Consider the following 17,414-nt stretch of genomic DNA (forward strand, 5'->3'; position numbering starts at 1 on the left):
GTTTATGGTATAGTAGAAAAATATTTTGACAATGGATGTTTTAGGATTTTAGCCAATCACCCCAAGGGGTGGCTGGTCCTTTGTCCAATTAGACTATGAAGAAAAAAGTCTATAAAAGAGTTTGTAAAATAATTAAATAGATCAATCTTGCTGCACAATTCCTGCCTGCTGGATCTTCTCCTCCTCCTCCTCCTCCCGATAGCTGCGGGACACGGTGATATACCCTAGGGCCCAGGCCTGCAGTAATACCTGTCTGTAGTGCTTAGTCTTCCAGCAGCGTTCAGCCACTGCCACACATAAACCAGTGTTTTACAGGAGGAAGAAAAAGGAGAGGAGCTGCAGCATCCAGCTCCTGCCAGCCATGGACAGACTGCAGAGGAACTGAAACAAAAGACCTGGTAATGCCTAATTTCAAAAGGTACAAAGGGGCACCCACATCACAGGAAATATAAAAATTATTTGGGCATTGTCTGTGTCCAAAACCAGTGGGAAGACTCAGGGTTAAACACAGGAAGTAACAAAGGAAATGCATGTCCCTCTTACTACAACATGATGGTCTTTCCTCACAAGGACAGGCCCAGCACCTGACATCCATTTAAGCCACTTGTATTATACATCCTACACATCCAGGTGGTTACAGCTCCTCTGGGAAGCACAGTTCCTGGAGACTGTAGCTCTCAGAGTGAACAAGCTCTTCACTGGAGTCCTCTGCTCCTTCTGCTGACCACCGATTTCAAAGACACATTTTGTGTGTTTCCCAGGCAAAGCAGGAGCCGAGACGATCAAGCCAAGATCAAAGAGATCAATTCAGATAGGATGCTAAACCAATTAATAATAGAAAAGGATCTGCTTACACTGTCAGCATTTATAGTTACAGTCTTGCTGCTGTTTATTGTTCAAGTTTTACAATGAAAGTAATTTTTTTAGAAGTAATTCAAGGCTAGCAAATACCAAATCACTGGTGGACTTCCAATGACACTTCTTTTGCTGTCTGGAGTCACTAAAATCAGGTGTAGTTGCTGGAGTTCTTCCTCCTATTTCCTATATACCTTACTCCTCCTGGTTTCTCTTCCTGTGTATTCCAGGATAGCAGCCAGGCCTTCTGACTCTTGCATGATCTGGAATTTTCACCCATGGGACTCTGGTTCCTGTATCAGCTCTTTCCTGTCTTGAGGGCTGGTCAAGATTAGAATTCGTTAAAAAGGATAAAGCCAGGAGATTGGCAAAAAAAAAAAAAAAGAAAGAGCAGGAACTTTTATTGAGTGAAATGTCCCTGTTTCTTTCTTCAGCAAGAAAATAATCATGGCAACAAGAAAAAAAATACAACCAAAAAAAGTAATAAAAAAGTGCATCTGTTGCAACTATTATTCTTGTCTCTCTTTTTGACTCTTATTTTGCAGAGTTTAAAATAGCAATTTTTCCTCTTCCTTTGTTTTTTTTTCTCAGAGTGCAGCATCAGTCATTAGTTTCTCCTTTAGTTTCTGCAAAGAAACCCAGATTCATAAGAACATGTGATCTCACATGACACAAAATACCTTGAACTTTTCAAATTTTTTATATCTCAAAACACATACCCCCCACACAGACACCCTTCCAAAGATGATTTAAGGCATATGACACCTTTCAACAATTCTAGAGTAACATAATTCTGTTTCCAAGATAAAAGCCCAAGAATCCAAACAGGAAGCTCTCCCTTCCCCTTCTCCCTTCTTGCTGAAGTTCTGCCTTGAAGACACATGTTTATGCCTCTGGAAATCTTAGAAATAATCAGTTCTGTGTAGCCATGCAGCTCACAACAGATGATGTCTGAGGAAACACAGAACTTTGCAATCTATTTTACTGACTTTTACTGACTTTTCTGTCCCCATTTCTAGAAACAGGTGGATCTATGAACTAAGTATAGGATAGGTACAGGATCATGGGAGCTGTCTCAGGCAGTAGCTCACATAAAAAATCATGCCACAGTTTTCATCCTGCATTCAGGGGAGCTACTGCTATCTTGGAACTCTTTCCTTTCCCCCCCTTCCTTCTCCAAGAAAACAATCAGTTGGTTACCAACAATAATCTCTCCTTTCTTGCTGCTGCTCTTTACATCCTCTTTTTCAGCGAGAGCTGCCAACTCTTGCTCTGTTTGGTGGCTCTGGTAGGAACTCTGGTCTGGTGGTGTCACTCCCTGTTGTGTTCCAGTCTGTGGCATGGATTCCAGTGCTGTTCCATTGGGCACTTGAAGAAGATATGGCTCTGTGAAGTACTGTCCTCCTGCCATGCTTGAAAAAGGCATTTGGGAATGCAACTGATTGGAGAAAGGAGCTCCCTGCATGTAGAAATCACTCCAGGGCACAGCTGGATAGGCAGGGATGTCTGCTGAGGAAAAAGCCACCAAGAAAAGACAGAATAATCTAAAGAATGGAAGCATGCCTGTATACAAGATGTGTGTGTTGTGCTTAGCTCAGTGCAAACACAGGATTGCAGTGCAGCAGACACCACACACACATCAAGGATCACTTTGCTGTTTACACTGCAGTGTATTTATCCAAAACATGGTTCTTAGGGAAAAAAGCTTAGGAAGTTCACAGCATTGTTATAATCAGAAAAAAACCCCATGATGCCACTCAGCACTGATCCTGAGTGTATGTAATGATAGTAGAGACACCACTCCAATTTTTTTTCCAGTCCCATTTTCCAGGTTAGCTCTGCCAAGCATAAGCTGGATGCTTAATCTTCACTTTCATTTATAAGAGCTGTAAACCAGGAAGCAGGAATGTTTTGTTAATTAATATCTGTAATTCAACTATGCTGCTCACTTGCTTACGTGCTGATGTAAGACTCACAGGTGTGTCTGCACTGATAGACTGGATTCCAGCCCTGCACTTTGGGAATGCTGGAACATTGCTAGGAAGAAATTCTTCCCTGTGAGGGTTGAGAGGCACTGGAACTTAGAGGAGTTGTGGCTGCCCCATCCCTGGAAGTGTTCAAGGCCAGGTTGAATGGGGCTCTGAGCAACCTGCGATAGTGGAAGGTGTCCCTGCCCATGGCAGGGGGTGGGACTGGATGAGCTTTAAAAAGTCCCTTCCAAACCAAACTATGCCAGGATTCTGTGAACTTGGTCATCCCCATGGCATAACAGAAAAGCCTTTCACTGCTGACTGTGCTCTGGACAGAAGTATGGAATAAGAGAATATCAACTCTGTTCCTTCAACAACCTTCCAACTTCACCAGCTTGCACCTTTACACACCCCTTTATGCTCACACAACATGCCCCAAGGAATGCAACACACACTTGGGCATCATGCCATAAAAACATTTAATTTGATGCAGTCTGGGCCACAGCCGTCTCATTATTTCTGTCACTTTGGACTGAAAAACCACAGAAAATAATAATTATGCCTTGGCACTAGAGCAGGGATCAGGGCCAAGTGTATTAGATAGCACGGGTGCTGCCAACCTGTCCTGGACAATGTCAGCTGTGAAGAGTGGGGACAGGAGCCAGCTTGCAGCCTGATGTGAGTCAGACTCTGAGTCAGACTTCCCTCAAGGTCCACAGAACTGGTACAAAAACAGCATCTGTGGTCTAAAACTCTTTGTTCTCTCATGTCATAAGACAAGGGATGGAGCTTTTGGAGCGTGACCCTAATTTAACAAACCTGTCAGTCCAAAGGAATTAACTACAACAGTTTGTCATTTGATTATACTTGGGCTTGAATAACTTAAAAATACTAACCCCAGACACAAAACAAGGAGATCAACAATGCCACTTTTACCCAGTTTTTTTTCAGAAAATTATGCTAGAATGCCTTCATCTTAGTGCTGTTGCAAATTTAAGTCAGAGGAAGAATCTGTGCCCATACTCTGTTGGCTCCTGTCTCTCTCTTCTTTTGCACTACCCTAAGATATACCACATGATTTCAAACTGGTTTCTGCAGAAGCCAAACAGTGAGAAGCCTGGTTTTCCTCACTATCTCCAACTATCCCATTTGCTGTGGCACCTTTTCCTTTTTCTCTGTCCCCTTGACTCCCACGACATGCAACAAAGGGATGTTCATTTACACAACAGGACACTCCTGGAAAAGTTCCTTCTCCAGTCCAGACAGAACCTCTGCACTGCCTGACACATTCAGAGTTAATGCTCTTCCTGACGTGTGCACCCTGGGTAGTAACTTTTGATTCAAATGAACGGGTCATTCAGCACTTTAAAAAAACCAAGCATACAAGGAAATTAAGTGAAAAAAAGATGGGCACATCTGTAGATTTCAGCAGGCATGTGGACATTCCTTCTTTCTGTCACATCCATCAGTAAACCCACTGATCATACTGAATGTTTCGGGGTATTGTTTAGTTACGCCAGAGGAGCAGGATGCCAAAATATTTCAGATATTTACCTGAATTTCCACTTGGCTGCTGTGGCATGAGTGGTCCCCCTGTGTGGTTTTGTACATAGCCTTGTGTAGCTCCATAGGTTATGGCTCCACTGTTGGCAGGTAAGGCAGGGAAAGCTGCATGGGACTCCAGGGGTGCTGGAGGAGGGAGATGGTCACTGGAGAACACATTGCTGGCCAGGTGACCTGGGTGGCAGAACTGGGAGAGCTGGTAGATTTCCCCCCCGCTGCTGTACTGACAGTAGGTGGCCTCCAGGTTGTCTCCAGGCTCCAGCTGCTCGAGGTAAGGGCAGGAAACCGGTGAACTGAAGCTGCAGGGGGCAAGGAGAGAGGCAACCCAGAGATTAGAGAGTCAACAGCTACAGCAACCTGTACAATTAAAAACTGTTTTATTGCCTACCCTTCCTCCCAAATGCCAGGCACAGGACAAGGGCAACAGAAGCCACTTGAGCTAAGTGCTTTCACAGAAGGATTCTTGAACAATGGGTATTAGTGGGGATTATCTTCCCACTCTCCAAAGCACACCCCAAAGCTTGGAACACTCTCACTTTGACTTGACAGGCATGCAATTCTGAGAGCACTCTGAGTACAGGCAGCACCTGTCTCATAGCAGGCACCCTGTCCTATTATGCACATTTTCATTCTCCATTTAAAGGATATTGTCACATCTGCATCTCAATTTTCATTTATGCTCCCACCTAATTCCTTGTCCCCTGTTCCACCTTCACCCTCCCAAGGCTTCTCCCAGGAGCCACTTTTTTGATCTCCCTCGAAGACACTTCATCTGTTCCTACCCTTGATTCTGGATGCAGTAAGCGAAGGCTTCCCTGGAGCCGTTTTCCTGACTGGCCAAGCTGCATTCACTGCTGGGCGGGTCCAGCATCAGGGGAACAATGTGGCTGTGGGGGTTAAAGGCCAGGCTGAGTGGAAGGCTGGCCCTGCGGATGGGAGGAGGGCTGGGAAGACTAGGGAAGCACTCCACGCTGCTGGAATTGAAGGGCAGCTGCAGCAGCGCCTTGGTCTGAGCTTGAGCTTCACACGGTGCCACCATTCCTGCCACCGAGGAGGCTGTGGATAAAACAGAGAGACTGTCACTGTGCTGTCACACTGGGAATCAGCAGGAGCAAGCAGAGGGAATGACAAGAGGAGCAGGACAGAAAAGCAAGAAGCCAGTGAAAGAGTGGACATTAATTGATGGGAATTAAAGTAAATGAGTACCAGCACTGTTGTTGAGAAGCAAAAGGGAGTAGCAGCAAGCTCTCTGGAACACAGGATGATGTTTATTGGTTAAATAAAATTACCTTTGTGATTTCAGTCTCTGCATACTATCTTTATCCAGCTCTCAAGAAAGCAGCCAAATGAAGCAAAGTACTTCCTGGAAAAAAGCCAGGAACAATCCCCCAAGTCATCTTCCATTTCTACTGTCCTCTGGGAAGAGTGTGCTGCACAGATCACCCTTTTGAAAAAATGAACTGTGGCTTGAAAGAAACAAAGCTGTGCCTTTACGAATCCATGTCTAGGCCACTTTGAAACCCCCTTTCACTCCTGGTTTGGCTTCTGATGAGTCATGCCAAAAACAAAAATTAAAAAAGTAGAGGTGGCAGCTGAAGGTCCTTGGGAAAAAGAAGCTGGGAGATGGAAAAGGAAACCAGCACCTTTTGGTTGGCTAGAATCTTGTTTGGTGACCTGTCTCCTCACTCACTTCTGGAAAAGGAGAGAGGAACAGTTTCCTACAGAACAGCCTCTGTGGAATAGAGAAAATTAAAGGTCAGAATCAGGTATGCTGGTGATCCAGAGTAATAACCATACATAAGCTCAAGAAGCTTGGGCATGCATGGTGAAGGAAAATGAATTTCTCTCTTATTATGGCAATTAGCAAATGGTTTCTCTTTTCACAAGTGTAGCCATCAAGTGTGCAGGAAGCTGAAATGATTTCTCCAATCTAGCTAGGAGTTTCTCCAGTCTAGCACAAGGATGAGGAAGAGAAGAGAATATATCACCAGCTGCTCAGGTGAAGCACTCCCCCACATGGCAAAGCTTTCAGGGAAAGTCTGCAGCTGCACTTCACCCTTGCAGGCATAGAGAGTAACATCAGATGCACTCCAACAGGTGTGAATCAAAGGCCTTAAACACAAACCTAAACCTACAGATGCCACAACAAGCATTAGTAGCCTTTAGAGAATTTTGGAATGCATGTCCAGAGAGCTGACAAGGAGTTTTCACTTCAACATCTCGCAGCACTGCTTCTCAGATTCCCCAGTGTGCTGGGCAGTTCTGTATCTCTTACTGCATCTTCCCACATTCTGTTTTTTTCCAGCTCTCTGCAGTCATAGAGAGAAGGAATCACGATGTTTCAATGAAAACTTTTCAAGTTTTCAATAGCCCTGATTTTGGGCTCAGTCAGAAAACTGAAGCAAGATCGAGGATGGCATCTCTAAAGCATTCACATGCCCAAGCAGTTCTCAGTGGTTTATTTTTTCTGTTTGAACACACTATTTATCCATGCCAGGCAGTATCTCTGATGCACCTGTCACATTCCTGGGTTTTGGCTTAGCCAGCAATGAAACTGAAGATCTCTTCTGATTTTTTTAAACCCTTCTTTTGCACTGGTTCTCCTGACCATTGTGCCCCAGAATGTTCACACACATGTTATGGAACTGCAGCCATGGGGGACACAACTTACCTGAAAAACAGTCTATATCCAGGAAAAGCTCCAGTTCAATAATGACAGCAGGATGAGCTGTTGTGCAGATGGCCCTGCTCTTCCTCAGGATGAACACAAGCAGCCCAAGAATCACTTCTAAACTCACTTTCATACCTACTAAGAATTAGATTTTTTTTTAAATAGTATTTGCAACACGTAGTGCAGATAATATTTGTGGATCATGGCAATAGGATCCCCAGGCAATGAGACTGTGAGACAGCAGCCTTGATCTCCAGAGCTGGTTCAGCTCTCCAGAGCTCCAGAGCTCCTTTTGTAAAGTCACCTCTGCTTCTCTGTCCTTTCAAAAAGACACTGAAATTGTGTCTTCTAAATAGTCACAAATGCAGTAAGAACAAACAATTCCCAGAGGAGTAATATGTGCTAAATCTGACGTATCTACAGAAGATTCCAGAGTTGTTCCATGCAGAATTCTGACCCCTGGCTTGACATAATACTCACATTGTACAATTCTGTTGCTCTTCCTGACACTGATGTAGAGAGAAAGAAAACCTCAGAAGGCTTCCCAGTGAACATGGGACTGTAACAGTAGGATTTTTATTTCTTGCTTCCATTACTTCTGGGTTCTCAGTCCATGAGACAACCTTAGGAACTTTTGGAGAGCAATTTAATAATTTACAGCTTCAGATCTCTGAACCAGTCCTGGCCTACACTTAACCCCAGAATGGTTATTCTGCTTCCAGCCTTTACTGGAACATCAAGGGCCATCACAAAGCTTTTCATAGATTCATCCTCATCTTGAAATTATGAGAAAACACATTTGTTCAAAAGCCAGAATCCGGTAAGTGAAGCTTATTTGGAGCTTGTCATTTATTTACTGTTCTTTGATAGACCATATCCAACTTCATCCAACTGCTCCCAAGATTTCCATTCCAATCCCATCTCTGCCAGTGAATTCAATCACCTTGCTATTTGCTTAAGAGTTACCTGCACAGGCTGGGTACCTGACAGGTGTCCTCAGCAAAGCAGACACATGAAACAAAGGATTTCCTGCAAAAGCACCAATGGGGCAGAAAAATCTCCTCCCACAAAGCAGAGGCACAGAAAGGAACTTTTCTTTCTAAAGAAAATGTAAGCCAGTGAATCAGAGATACATATGTATCAGTAAGAAATCTCAGAAAACGAAGAAAAACTTCAAATAACTGTCAGTGTCAAAAAAAGCCATTAATTTCAATCATGCTGTCTAGCAAAAGTGAAGAAAAACCAATTCTAAGATCAAAGCAAGCTCAAAATTGAAGTTTTGAGGCACAAAAGGCTCTTATAGCAAGCAGTGTGGCTACTATCCAAATCAGAAGCCGTAACTGCCAGGAAGGTAACACACATCCCAAATACAACTCACTGACATCTTTAATCAGCTCGTTTGGAGAACTGGTAAAAACAATGGGACATAAAAAAATACCCAAACCAAACCCACAAACCAACAGACAGTCAGAAGCACTGGGTAGAGCAAGGTAAAACAATGGGAATTGCAGCACTGAACACTCTCCAAAGGTCATGGGTAACAGACCACACTATTCTCATGCTCTTAAATAATTTTCTTGTCCTGTTGAAAGTGGTTAAAAAGGAAAGCACCTGAACAGCCACTCCAGCAGGTCACACTCTGTGGGCACCACTGCACCATGATGCACAGATCACAAAGTGTTTTGCTGAAACCACCCATGAGTTGTTTCCACAAGGAACACTACTAATCAATTGGTTTTGCCTTGTAAATTGATAACCTTTTTTATTCATCTGTTCCCTCTTTTATTTTGCTCCTGTTAATTGGGATTTTATCCTATCCAAGTTTTGTTTCCTTCATTTTCCGAGATATCCCAATAAAGAAAACAGTTGGTCCCCGAGGCGGCCCTATTTCTAGGCAAGCTTTTTTTTCTGAACCAGGATGCTGAATGGATTCAGGTCACATTGGCTTTCATGTTCTTCCTGTTTTTTTGCTTTCATTCTTAAAGAGAAAAAGTCTGCCTGTGCAATGGTAAACAGCAACAAAAAAAGCAAGTTTCATTTCCCATAGCTGTGTTATCCTGCATCTAGGAAGGCAAAACTGCAACTGGAGCTTTCCAGGTGATTGTGCCATGCAGATCTCTCTTCTACAAGGACTCTCTACATGTAGTATCAGTCTTTTCCCTCAGAGAGGACACTTGCCCTTTTATTTCTCTGACAAATATTATCTAACAGGGCAAATGGCTTCACACTGACAGAGAGTAGGTTTAGTCTGGGTATTAGAAGGAAGTTCTTCTCTGTGAGGCCCTGGCACAGGTTGCCCAGAGAAGCTGTGCCTGCACCATCCCTGGAAGTGCCCAAAGCTAGGTGGGATGGGGCTCAGAGCAATCTGGGATAGTGGAAGGTGTCCCTGTTCATGGCAGGGGTGTTGGAATTAGATGATTTTTAAGGTCCCTTCCAACCCAAACCATTCTGTGATTCCCTGATATTCTCTCTTGACTAAATAGTGTGTCTGCAGAGGTACTTTAGGAACCAGGAGAGGTTCCTAAAGCATAGAAATCAGAGGATATTTGGTTTGTTTCCTTTAAACGAATTGTTTTGCAAAACCTTGGTTTCTATCCAATTAAATACAGGGCTCAACAGATTACACCACTTCATCACTCTGAAAGCAGTGAATTACTCAAACACTGACCATATTTACTCTGTTGCAAGAAGTGGAAAAACTGGAACTAACTGAATTACTGTCCTATTGGTTAAAAAGGTCATTGGATTGACTAAAGGAGCCCTTGCCTTGAGAGGATGACAGGCAAATTTAAATGACAGAAGTACTAAATTAGATTATCAAGAAAATATTTCAATTACATACTTCTAGCATTCTAAGCTTGTTGATGCAATCTTACAGCTGCTTTCCACAGTACCAAAATAAGGTAAAAGCACTGTTAAAAAATTTGAGTCGTTCTTAGAAAATGAGTTGCAGGAAACAGCCTTAATACTGATAACTAAACACTGATATATTTAGAAGACAACGAGGGGACAGACATGATGACAATAAATTCCAAATAACTAATTACACTGGGAAGCAGAAGAACACACACAGCAGTACCACATGTCAGCATATCTACTGCTTGGGATATCTGTCCCTAAGGAAGTGGTGGAGTCCTCATCACTTTGGAAATCTTTCAATATTGTGCCAACTTGGAAACACAAACATATCTAGGAAATGCTTTAGGGAGCATCCCTGACTCTAGGGAATGCTCTTGGATTGTATACATCAATAAACAATTAAACAAATCCTCTCTCTTTCATTGCCATCCATCTTTTAACTCAGCTCAGGTAGAAAACTGGTTGAACAGCACACCCCACTGACTTAAAACTCCACTGCAACATGGATTAAATTCAGCCCTCAGCTTTAGAACTCAGCTACTCTCACTCCCTCAAGGTCTTGCATGAAACAGAAACTTGCCCTGCCTGGAGAAGCCAAGGAAGCCCCTTTGGATGTGTAAAGGTATGGAGTACCTGAGGGAGCCTCTACAACACCCAGCAGTTCACAGAGTGCACCTTCCTCATGCAGCTCACTTGGCTCAGACTGTAGCCAGAATGGTTCCATCAAAGCCAGAATATGGGGAGTGTGTATCTGCCATGGAGAACATCAGAACCAGAACAACACTTCCCTCTTCATTTACAGCCGCAGGGCCAGTGTCAAACAGCTGCTATGGAAGAATGCCCTGCTCACTTATCCTTATGAAGTCCTGTTCAGAATTCCTTGCTGGCTTGTGCTAGGACAGGAACAAGGACTGCAAATTTGTCTCCAGAATTGTCACAGAGGCACCACAGTGCTGGTACATAACTGGTAGAGACTCAATCAGCAGTGAGCTGCTATATCTACAATCACAGAATCATTGAAGAGACCTTAAACACCATCTCATTCCAACCCCCTGCCATGGGCAGGGACACCTTCCACTAGACCAGGTTGCTCAGAGCCCCATCCAACCTGGCCTTGGACACTTCCAGGGATGTGGCAGCCACAGCTTCTCTGTGCCAGTGCCTCACCACCCTCACAGGAAAGAATTTCTTCCTAATATCTAACCTGTATTTCCCTTCTTTCAGTTTGAAGCCATTCCCTCTTGTCCCACCACTGCAGTTCCTGATGAAAAGTCCCTCTGCAGCTTCTTTGTAGGCCCCTTCTAATACTGGAAGAGTCCTACAATGTCTCCACAAAACCTTTTCTCCTCGAGGCAGAACAGCCTCAACTTTCTCAAGCTGTGGAGTGAGCTGGTGTCACTTTTTGCATTGATGGCGTAAGGCTCTGACATGGCCTTTCCTAAAGCATTTGGGAACCTTCCAGCTCCACCAACTCATGCTGTAGCTGTGCAAAACACTCGTGCTGGTCGGGGTCTCACCTGAGGCAGAAGTGAGGGATGCAGGGTGTGTGCTGAGCAGGCTGGAGGAGTTCCCAGCTCCAGGGTCTCCTCCCAGCATGGCAGGCTGGTCTCCAGCAGCATCGGGCAATGGAGGCACAGGCAGAGGAGGTGCCCTGCAGGCAGACACAGAGGACAAGACAAGGCATTATGACCATCATGCAGTCTTCTATCTGACAAGGGGCAGATCCTACATCACTAGCAGGTGGAAAGGGAAAGCGCTGGCTGACTACAAGTGCAAGGAATCAAGTCTTGTACCAAGTCTTTGGGGAAGCAGCCCCAGGTCACTTGTATAGGACAGGCAGCAGGGACAGTGCAATGAAGTAAGTCAGGTGCTCTCCAATCTTTCATTTCTCCTCTTCCACTTAATTTTTCCTCTTTTCATTCTGTTTTCTTCCTAAGAAGACACTCACTCCAGATTGCCATAAATACATCCCTATGGAGATTGATTTCTTCTCTCTCACATTCACCATCCCTTGAAAGACCATCTCTCTTCTCACACAGTCCCTTCCCCCCCCCATTAATGTCCTCTGCTCACATATGAAAGGGGCTACCTTGTATTTCCATGTCCATGGCTTTCTAAGACTGATCTAAGCAAGCAGCATTTCCATCACCAAGTGAAAATCCATGGAAATGGAAAGCAGTGGTGGGAGAACTGGGTTAAAAGAATCCCCTAACTCACCCAAAGCACCTGGGTGATGCATTCACAGAAACTAAAAATGAAGAGGTGATTCCCTAAACATTTCCATCTCATCCCTTGCTCTCTACATGACTTCAGCCAGAGCAATTTCAGTAGTTTTATTTCAAAATTAATTTGATTAATGTGTGCAACAGGTTAATCAAAAGGATTTTTAAGAGGGTCCACCACAATTTACCCAGAAATCTGACACACTACCTAGGTCCAAATCAGTGCTCAGTTGTTCACTGTTTAAAGGTAAAGGGGAAATGGCAAAAGAAAATATTTAATTTGTTAGGTACCAGTTGTGGAGAAATAAGAAAACAGAGTAAGTTCCTCACCCATAACCCTCTGATCCAAAGGGGACTGACAGAGCTGATGATGTTGGGTATTTTCTGTTGCCTTTCATACTCAACTTCTCCAGTTTCCGCCACTTTGCCCTGCGATTCTGAAACCAGACCTGAAAAACAGAAAGAAAGGAATGCATTCAGGGAAGAAACCATCTACACATGGTGACACTGGCAATGTCCCAGTCCCTGTCTGTCCCTTTTCTGCACAGAAACCAAAGGCAGCACTTTCCCCCAGCAGGCATTACCAGGATACGCTGTGGTGTCACACCAACCACAGCTGCAATCTCTCTCCTCTTCTCATTGTCAGGATAGTGGTCTTCCTGGAACATCTTCTCCAGCTCTTCTAGCTGCTCTAGAAATGATACAATGCCCAAAGAGAGAGAGATGGGAAGTATGCGACAAGAAAACAAGGAAAAAAAATTAACAAGAGAGGGAAACAGAAAAAAAGGAGCATTTTTACTATACTTAGAAATACATGAGTAACATAAAAGTTTTTTTAAAATAAACCACAAAAACAAACAAAAATCTCCTTTTGCTGTTTCAAAAGCAAAGAGCATTGCTAGTGATGCTTCAAACGAAAGACACTCAGCAACCCTTATTTGTGGAAGTCTTCACACATCTAATGGTGTGGAGTGCAGTGCAATACCAGTTAGAGCAGATCAGCACAAGGAAGGAAACACCAAGTGCCACTGGCACTGCCAGCATCACTGTGTGCCAGTGTGTGCCCTGGGATCTACCTGCACTATAGAAGGTGCGGGGCTTCTTCTTGACAGGTAAGGATTTTTTTCCCTTGGCCACATCATAGCTGCTTCTGGACTCCAGGACTGAAGACCCCTTGTAGGAATTCTGAACTGCAGCACTGGCTGGAGCACCTTTGGATTGGGGAGGGGCCGGGCCAATCTCCTCCTGCCTGCAGGGAGCTCCAGCCACTCTACTGGATGCTTTCTCAGCACACATTCCACTGCTGTTGGTACTTCTCTTCTTCTTTGCATCCTTTTCAGTCCCAGCAGGGCAGTAACTCTCAGAGTGCTCTTGTGACCCTGACTGACCCATGGGCTCCTGTGCTAATCCAACCTTCGTGCCACCGCAGAAATCCGATGGTTGCCCACACACCAAGGCAAAGTCATGCTGGCCATCAAGGACCACTGAGCCTTGGGAAGATGACCCAGCTGCCTGCAGGGTGCTGTATGCCCCATCTTCCACCTTCTTTACAGAGCTGTTCCTATCTTCTATTCCCAAATTATCCTCAACTTTTTCTTGTGTGGCTGTGCCTGGGAATGCAGGTAGCACACTGCTCCCTGTACCATGGTCACCAACAGCATCAGCATCCACCACAAAGTGCTCTGTATTCAGCAGCGTGTCCTCCTCCTCATCCTGGCACTCTACAAGGCAAAAACAGGAAAAAAAAACCCAAACCCCACCCCACATGTACATTGCCTAAGCTGGATGTGCTTGGATCGGGAGTTTCAGTTCCGGGGGAAGGAAAAGCCCACACAATGAAACCCAACAGTGACAAGAACCAGAGAGCTCAAAATAAAGACAGGTGCTGCCAGGAAAGCAGCAGCAAAGAACCTGATATGGTCAATATGGAGATATTCAAACATCTGTGATGAGTAAAGCCTCATTTTAAAAGCAAACTGTAAACTACAGGAGGTAATTCCAGACACAGAGAATAAAGGGACGCTTGCATATTACAAATTCAGCAGTGGGAAAACGGCCCCAGGGATAACAAAAGTCTCTGGAATAAGCAACAGAACAAAAATCAATGACTTGGCAAGATCCTGTCACCTTATTACAATGAGCAAAAAAAAGGAGCAAAATTCTGGTCTACTGTGTCAGCAGGGATTACTTGACAAATGTCATCACTTTTTACTTTTATAGAGTTCTATCATACCACAGCTGGCCAAGAAAAAAACATTAATTGTCAGACTTCTAATAACTGCCTTAAAATATTTCTCTGCAGCTTCAGCCACACCTCTGAGTAACAGACTTGCAAGATAGGGAGTGAAATAGGGGATAAGGACAAAATTAGGTACAGAAGTCTGACTAAGACTAACAAAAGCACAAACTGTGTTACAGTAAGAGAGACTGAACAGTAGAAGACAGGTCAGAAAGAACACAGCAAAAGAAATAATTAAAATAGACAACAGAATAATACAGAAGCCGTATACTTCCCCAGCTGGCATTGACATTTCCAAATAAAAAGTTCCAAAAACCTCCCACCTGGCTCAGAATGTATGAGTCTGTATGATTTCTGCTACTTAAATTTTTTTCGAAGTGATTATTTCTTAAAAATAGGAAGTAGAATAATAAACCCAAACTCATATATTTGCCTCTGTCTGGAGAGAAGAAAGTTTGAGCAGACTGTTGACAGCACTTCAATAGTAGGTGACAACAGAGAAACTTGATAGTTTAATTTTTTGGGGAAAAAGATAAAATAATTTCATTTCACTGTGCTCTGCTTTAGATGTATATTAGTGCAATGTCAAAATAAAGGATTTGCTTCTGCCTCAGTGTCATTTTCTGAAATAACTGTTAATCAAAGAGGAGCCCCACAACTCCAAGCAGATGGGAGAATCTTCACAGAAGTATGAGGGGACGGCAGGCTGCTCCAAGAGCATCTAATTTGCTTTTTACAGGATTAAGAGAACCAAATTAGTTGTGGGGGAAAGAAACAGAAGCAGGAAACTATGCAGCTATAATAATTTGATCTTGTTAAGCAGCAATAAGTTTCCACTGCTGTTAAATGAGATGAAATATCCTGATAGGGAGGGTCAAGAACTGAACAAGGCAGAAGCTGGCTCTGGTCCATATAATTCCTTTTCCACCATCCTCCTGGTTGCATCTGAGCTTGTCTCACTCATTATGTGGGGGGAAAAAAAAAAAAAAAAAAAGTATTTTCCCACTATTTGAGCGGGGGTTTTATTTGTTTCTATGCAAACACCAGTATGTGCTTCCATCACAAAATAAGTGTCCAAGTCTTATGTGGGTACCTTGTACACGTAGCAGAAATGGACACCCGGGAGCTTTATATCCTCTACAAAAATATTCCTCTGTGTTAAAGTAAACTGCTGTGTTTTATTTCTAGAACAGATCTCACAACAATTTGGGACTGTCAAGGAAAAGAGCTGAAATGAAAACCAGGTTTGGAAGGAAAGATGGGCCTTCATGGTAAAAAAGAGGGAGTTATAAAACCACTCCTTTCTCCCATCATTCAGAGACCAGACTAAACATCACTTTGTCCCACTTTTAGACAAACAGAACCTTAAGTGAAGGGATTTTTAACCGAGTGGGAACATCAGGCTTGGGTAGCCCAGAACATCTGGTGCACGAGCAGGAAACCAAGTCCCCTTTTCCATCTCACAACCACCTCCTTAAACATTCCTCGGAACAAGACAACCACTTGCACTGCAAGGTTTTTAAGGCGTTTTGGGGCATTTGGTACAAAGCCACCTGAACGCACACACACGGCGAGGGGGGGGGAAAAGAAACAGCTTCAGAGGTTCCTCTACGCAAGGAAGAGAAAAACTGGAGAGCGGTGGAAGGCGCAGCCGAGAAGCCCAGAGGCAGCGGGAGCCGCTCGCTGTGACACAAAGCCCACCTGCCCCCAGCCCTCCACCAGGTGCTTTTACAAGCAGGGGACTCGAGGGCCGGGGAATCCATCGCTCCCAGCCGCGCGGCCAGGACACGGCGGGGCTGAGGGAGGCTAATGAGCGCCCAGGTAACATCGCTGAGGAGCGATTATCCTCCCCCGGGGCTGCTCATTAGGCTCATTGCCGGGTGCCTCCCCCCGGTTATTAACGCGAGCCAGCATCACTCACCCCCCTGCTCTCAGCCATACCCTTACCACAGCCCGTGCCCAGCCCTGCGGCCGCCCGCTCCTCCGGCTGCTCCTCGCCTGCCCCGTCCATGCCGACTCCGTGGCGGGCCCGCTCCGGCCCGGCCCGGCCCGGTTAATGCCCCGCCCAGCGGCCCGGCCTGCCCGGCCCCGGCCGCCTCATCAGGGGCACCTGGGCACGGCGGGGGAGGCCCCGACCCCCGCCCACGGCCCCGGGAGCCTCGCTCGCCCCTGTTCCCCACACGGAGGGAGCGGGAGTGTTCCAGGCTCGGTGGGGATATCGGGAAGAATGCTCCCTTTGAGGAGCTGGCTGAAATACCGCCGTGTGAATCGTGGTTGGTACAAAACTCGTCACCCGTGGATGAGGGGGACCTCGTTGTCTGGAGTGCTATATCCAGTTCTGGACTCCTCAGTACGAGAAGGACAAGGAGCTACTGGAGAGGGCCCCAGCAGAGGGAAACCAAGATGATGAGGGGTCTGTAATGTTACAAGGAGAGAGTGCACGGTCTGGGCCTGTTTTGGTTGTGGAAGACTGAGAGGGAATCTCAGAATCCATATAAATATCTGTAAAGGGGTGTCAAGAGGATGGTGCCAGACTCTTTTTGGTGGTGGCCAGTGATAGGGCAAGAAGCAATTGCCATAAACTAAAACACAAGAAGTTTAATCTCCACACGAGGAAGAATTTTTTTCCATAGAGGGTGGCAGAGCATTGGAACAGCTGCCCAGGGAGGGAATGGAGTCTCCCTCTCTGGGGACATTCCGAACTCACTTGGACATGTTCCTATGTCACCTGCTCTGGGTGACCCTGACTAGAGCATTTCTAGAGGTGCTGCCCAACCCTAAGGATTCTGTAATTCTGTGATCTTCCTATGGCCTTGCAGGAAGACGTTTGTTTTTTAACATATGCCACATGTTCAGCAGCTTCTGGTTCTCCAGTGACTGGGGGTTGCAAGGAACAAATGGCACTTCTTGACTTTTGGGTGCTGTAATTTGTGTCCTTTCGATGCTTAACAATTCTTAGTAAAAAGAAGGCTCTTAAGAGAGCAGGCAGTGCTTGCATGAAGAATAAGACTCACTTAATTGTGCTCTCATGCACC

General features: G+C 44.9%; 1 protein-coding gene across 3 annotated transcripts; it reads right to left on the reverse strand.

Moving 5' to 3' along the window:
- Nucleotides 1-208: 208 nt before the first annotated feature.
- Nucleotides 209-16,406, reverse strand: NOBOX (NOBOX oogenesis homeobox). 3 transcript variants are annotated; one of them, XM_069003410.1, is made up of 9 exons: nt 16,327-16,406; nt 13,217-13,861; nt 12,725-12,831; nt 12,471-12,589; nt 11,436-11,569; nt 5,171-5,444; nt 4,380-4,687; nt 2,056-2,361; nt 209-1,481 (listed from the first exon to the last, which is right to left on the reverse strand). In XM_069003410.1, exons 1-9 carry the CDS (start codon nt 16,388-16,390, stop codon nt 1,456-1,458), a joined length of 1,983 nt encoding a protein of 660 aa, XP_068859511.1. In that variant the 5' UTR covers nt 16,391-16,406; the 3' UTR covers nt 209-1,455. The 3 variants fall into 3 exon arrangements, with proteins under 3 accessions (XP_068859511.1, XP_068859512.1, XP_068859510.1); XM_069003411.1 differs by having other exon boundaries at nt 209-1,176; nt 2,056-2,364; XM_069003409.1 differs by having other exon boundaries at nt 2,056-2,364.
- Nucleotides 16,407-17,414: the final 1,008 nt, after the last annotated feature.

The sequence above is a fragment of the Aphelocoma coerulescens genome, chromosome 1A (assembly GCF_041296385.1).
Source record: "Aphelocoma coerulescens isolate FSJ_1873_10779 chromosome 1A, UR_Acoe_1.0, whole genome shotgun sequence".
In the NCBI taxonomy this organism is placed as follows: Eukaryota; Metazoa; Chordata; class Aves; order Passeriformes; family Corvidae; genus Aphelocoma; species Aphelocoma coerulescens.

Bases quoted from the DNA above. Each gene is read 5' to 3' on its own strand.
- NOBOX (XM_069003409.1), bottom strand. From the start codon at position 16,390: ATGGACGGGGCAGGCGAGGAGCAGCCGGAGGAGCGGGCGGCCGCAGGG. The intron at 13,862-16,326 runs GTAAGGGTATGG...TTTGCCTTGTAG, and splicing joins AGGGCTGGGCACGGGCTGTG to AGTGCCAGGATGAGGAGGAG. The intron at 5,445-11,435 runs GTGAGACCCCGA...TTTTATCCACAG, and splicing joins ATCCCTCACTTCTGCCTCAG to CCTCCTCGGTGGCAGGAATG.